At 33.7% G+C, this 5,285-nt stretch overlaps 1 protein-coding gene across 1 annotated transcript; it reads left to right on the forward strand.

Moving 5' to 3' along the window:
• The first annotated feature begins 1,613 nt into the window (after positions 1–1,613).
• Positions 1,614–2,603, forward strand: LOC134841632 (inositol-tetrakisphosphate 1-kinase-like). The gene has a single exon (XM_063857663.1). It carries the CDS (start codon positions 1,614–1,616, stop codon positions 2,601–2,603), a length of 990 nt encoding a protein of 329 aa, XP_063713733.1.
• Positions 2,604–5,285: the final 2,682 nt, after the last annotated feature.

The following is a 5,285-nucleotide window of genomic DNA, read 5'->3' on the forward strand; positions in this document are numbered from 1 at the left end:
ACCAAGCCAAAATAGGTAAACAAAAAATGTTGCTCTTAATATTTATTTTCAAAATTAGCGAGGCTAGTTGTATTTTTGTGAGTACCAAAAATAACCTTTTTGTCTTATTGCTAGTTCTTGTTAAATTTTTAGAGTGAACCAATTGTTTAATTTTTTCAGATCGTGACTGAAAATTGAATGGAACTTTTTAACAATGTTTCCTGTTTTAACAGTGTCATCGTTTATTATTAAAATTGTTTTTTTTGTTCGCGACCTTTGCCATTCGCGACCTTTGGCATTAAAATGTTTTCACTTGATCTTTCATTCGTATGAATTTTTCTTTTTGTATCAGCCTTCAATCATGTTTTTGAAACTTGGTAAGTAGTCTATCCTTTTTTATCAGTGAGTTCAATTTACCAGTTAACCACCTTTAATGTGCGTACGAATAAAATTTTGACGAGTAAATTGTATCAAACATTAGAAAACACAGTCTGATTTCTCTTGCTAGCGATTTAATGGATTTGAAATTGAAATTTTGTTAATTTTTTCAAATAAAAACTTTTTTTTTGCATTTTCCGATGACTAAATATGCCCGAATTTGTATCGCTTCTTACTGTTAATAAACAAAAATATATTTTTGTTTATTATTATTTATTTTTAGTGAATGCCCATTGTGCATTCACCGTGCATTTAAAATTTTTCTTAAAATAATTGATTATACCTTAGGTAAGCTTATATACACGGCAGGATGTTCCGGTTTCGTATAGCTTGTTATTAACCCTGTGATCGTGATCAACAAGCTTTTGATACTTAGCATTACCCAGTCTGACTTATTACAGAGGCTCTCAGATAAATGACGTATTAGATTTGAATCCAAATCACCTTGCACAATCAAGTCAATTTACTTAGAATAAAGTTCAATATCTCGCGTAACAATTTGATTTATCTATTGTTCAAGTCATTCAGTTTGTTTTGCTTCCAACATATACTCACGACCGTAGACTATATCCTTGACTACAAATTATACAAGTCTGACTGAAAATAGAAATAGCATTCGTTGGATAGTAAAAAATTAATTTTACTACAACAAACGAGCTTTTAATTTTCATTTAATCCTTCCTTGGCGAACAGTAGCCGATTATGCTTAATTTACTAACGTTCTAAGCTTTCGTCTAGTTCCTTTCATCATATCATGCATGAAAAAACGTTAATTTGATCCATTTCATATTATGCCAATCGCCAAAGATGCGTGAAGCCCCATAAATTGGCGATTTGTAGAGCCGGTTTGATTTTTTTAGTCTTTCATTTGGATTTCGATTTTTACTCTTCATAATTAAACTATTGGCCGCAAAACAGTAGCTGTACGTAAAAAGAAATAGCAAGTGGTTGGTATTAAAAACCACACTTACTAAAGCATGATTTTTCGGCCGCAGAACAGTAGCTGGTTCATAAAAAGAAATAGCAAGTGCTTTGGTATTAAAAACTATATTTAATAAAGCATTCATCTTTTCAAAGTTTTATCTTTTCAAAAAAAAAACGTTGAGCGTCATCAATTTCATATAGCAACAAATAATACGGCTTTATGAGACATCGCAATTATCATTTATTGCAAAATTTATTTGCTTCCTACTAAAATGGATGGAAATGTTGTCATCAAAGTGGGATTTTGGATCCGGGAAGGAAAATGGAAAAAACTTCAGCTTGACAAGCTTGTCGCTAAACCCCAAACAAGTTATATGAAAAGCAAACAGACAGTTGTTACAGTTAAAGTCACCAACGCAGAAGACGTCAATAATTGTGACGTTATCGTGATCAAAAGAAATGACAGACAGAATAGGGATAGTCAGATTATTCTGGAACGAATTCAATCATTGCCAGGAATTATTCAGCTGGACTCCGAAACCGACCAGATGATTTTGTTCAACAGGAATCTTACTTTCAACAAGCTAAACTCGGTCGCCAGCGACCTGGAGCCTCTAAACGTTATGCCTTCTTTTATGGTTCAAAACACTAACCACGTAGAGCAATTGCTACAGCAGAACTCATTAGTTAAGTTCCCATTTATATGTAAGCCAAATAGTCTCAAAGCTAATGAAATGGACCATCAGATGCAAATAGCTTACAACATGGACGAGTTAGAACGACTTGAAGTTAAGAGGTATCTGCTGCAACCACTGATCAGACATAAGGGACTCCTCAAGATCTTCGTGATTGGAAATGAATATTATATCGGAGTACGACCCAGCATTGACGATTTCGTGGCACAAAGTCAGTGCAAGGAGTTCAATACTTTCATGGTGAAAACTCTGGAAAAAATAGGCGAAGAATTATCCAAGGACCTGATGCGACACGTGGACGAAAATGATGTTCTCAACTTGATAACAGTTCTGGGAAAAGAGTTCAACCTATCCTTGTACGGAGTGGATCTGGTGATTTCAGAGGAAGGAACAGCATTCATCATAGACGTGAACATTTTCCCCGGCTACGCCGAAATGATATCGAAAAAGGGAATTGATTACGTGCACGAAGCTTTCATGAACTTAGCAGTGAAAAAATTCAACGACAACGTCATCCACGATCCTCACAAATCATCTTTGAATTTGAAAACTGAAGATCCCAGATAGCTGCATCAATTCATCGATTTTTTTTCTATTCAAAGTTTCTAACAATGGCGTGCTTAGAGGGTATAGCTCCATGAAATAGAATTTCCGAAAAATAGGGGACTATTTTGCTTAACCATGTTATTGTGATTATGATTTTCGACTAAGAAAAGTATTGAATTCAAATTTAACCGCATATAATTAATTAGGAAAAACGAATCTTTTTATTTCTACCAAACTTAACAGTCAATTAGCTACAAACCTTGTCGTGAAACGGTGCCAAAAGGAGTTATATTTTTGTAAGTATAATTCTTACTGAGAGCTAACACAACCCTTCCATCCACCATGTGGACCAAAACACGCTGTTGTCTTTCCAAATTGAATTTTTATTTTTACTTTTGAACTTGATGTATTTTTATTGTAAATAGAATTTTAGCTAATTTAGTGTTAAACTTGAGATCTACTGAGGATCAACCTTTTTCAAGAATTCAATATGTTCATCTGATTATTCTTTTCTATTTTTGCAAATAGATAATACTCACACATGCCTCACACCTGAGGGTTTTGTCGTCAACTATCACAATTCAATCATGATAACTGTGCTAACTCATGTGTGGCTGTGCTCGACCTATGCTTCAACTGAGCTTGACTTATGGTTCGAACCTCTGACGTCAACTTTATGCTCGATTTAAAATTGCTTCTCGACCGTGGATCTTCAGTCTCATAGTTTTTCCTGCTCACAGTTTTTCCTGCATTCTTTATTTTCCTTAAGTCAAAATAAAAAAATGCTCACACCAGCTTGGGCACATGCTTGTGTTACACGAAGAAATTCAATAGTTAAAAGTTCACACGAGTTTTGACATGTGACCGATGTGTAATCTCATAGCGAAGTTCCGCAGAGAGCAAACCGTCTGTTTGTCATGCAACTTTTTTTGCTAACGGATAGGTTGGTGCAACTCTTTAGTAAGAAGTCGGATACTGATCCTAATCATATCATTATTTGCTGATATCAAGAGATCTATAGAAATATCGGAGAACAAGTTTATTGAGAGATCAACTTTATTCTGGTTTTTTGATTTCTGGTCCATCTCTTAAGGCAGCTTTACAATTATTATTTACGCATTAGTTTGATTATGATTCATCAATGAAAAACAATTCGCTATCATTTTTGAATGTCTCAAAAGCTAGGAAGTGATCATATAAACAACTCAGAAGAAGTTTCACTAATCCTCCGCTTACAAAAATTTCTAAATTATTTTGAAATTGATTATTTGGTATGTGGCTTCTACATAAGATATCTGTATCGAGTTAGACGATGTTTTTTGTTTCACATAGTTGGTGATTTCCGTAGTTTTGGTACTTATGAAGTTGCATTTGTGGTAGTAGGTCGATGAGGGAAATTGAATTCCTAATCGAGAGACAATGTATACGGTTTCACGAGGAGAGAGTGTATCAAAGCTCGTTTTCAATTACATTTATCTATAGTTTGCTCCCATTTTTTGTGTTTGAATGCATGGTGGTTCGTTAAAACATGAAACATCAATGCTGCCACTCATAAAATTGATTCTCGTTTTGTCTGTGTCGCTTAGAAGCTGCTGGCGAGAACAGTCTTTCACAACGTTTTTCAATGCTTGGATTATTTTGAGCGTTAATATGACCATAACGAGACCAAACTGTGCACTGGATGTTTTTTTGCAAAAGCTTTTGTTTTATGTATATTTGTTGCTCACAAAAAATAAATTCGAGTATATAGAATATCAACAGGAGTAATTATACAAAGCGGAAACGATGCCGACAATCTTTGAGCAGTCATCAGTTGAGCCGAAAAGGGTTGATTTTATAAAAAATTCCTTCAAAAAACTACAAAGAACAACGCTTGCAACTATCATAAAAACTGCTTGCAGCAAAAAAAATCCCTGGTAGGGCATCTAAACAGAAGAAAATTTAAGCAGAAAAATGAGAACTCGACTACTGAATTTTTTACTGCAAAAATTTTTCAATTTCACTCATAGTGAAAAAATCTCAACTTAAGAAAAAAGACGAAAAGCACAGCCACTAGCATAAAGCAAGCTTTTAGTATATTCTGGGCGTATACAAAGCCAGCAACTCGTGGTTAGACATCAATTGATCTGAAACCAAAAAAAATCACCAAGAAAATTTTTGTCATAAATATACTTGAAAAAATTCAACAATTTATTTGAAAATACGCAAAACTCAATCTCAGAAACAAACGAGTAACACAAAAAGTTTAAATGTTTTACGGGCGTTCTTAAACCACAACACGAGGTTAGATGCCAAATGATCCAAAAACCATAAAATCATGAAAATGTCCTTAAATACTTGAAAAAAAAAATTGTATACATTTTTGGAATTACGAAAAAACGAGAAAAAAAACTCAATCTCAGTAAAAAAAAACGAGAAGCACAACCACTAGCATTAAACAATTATTGATATTATTCAAGCGTTAACCAGGTGACAACACATGGTTGGATGCCAATTGATGCGAGAACAAAAAAACCCAATGAAATTTTTGAGATAAAAAACTTCTCGAGTTTTGACTTTTTAATTCTATCTGCCCTAATTTATTGAAAAATATTGAATTCATATCCATTAGTCAATGTAAAATAAAGTCACTAAAATGACATCAAAATTTGACGCGATTTTATCTATATTTAGGCCGCCGAATAAAATAAGTCAAAACAAAAA

This window comes from Symsagittifera roscoffensis, chromosome 3 (genome assembly GCF_963678635.1).
Source record: "Symsagittifera roscoffensis chromosome 3, txSymRosc1.1, whole genome shotgun sequence".
Lineage (NCBI taxonomy): Eukaryota > Metazoa > Xenacoelomorpha > Acoela > Convolutidae > Symsagittifera > Symsagittifera roscoffensis.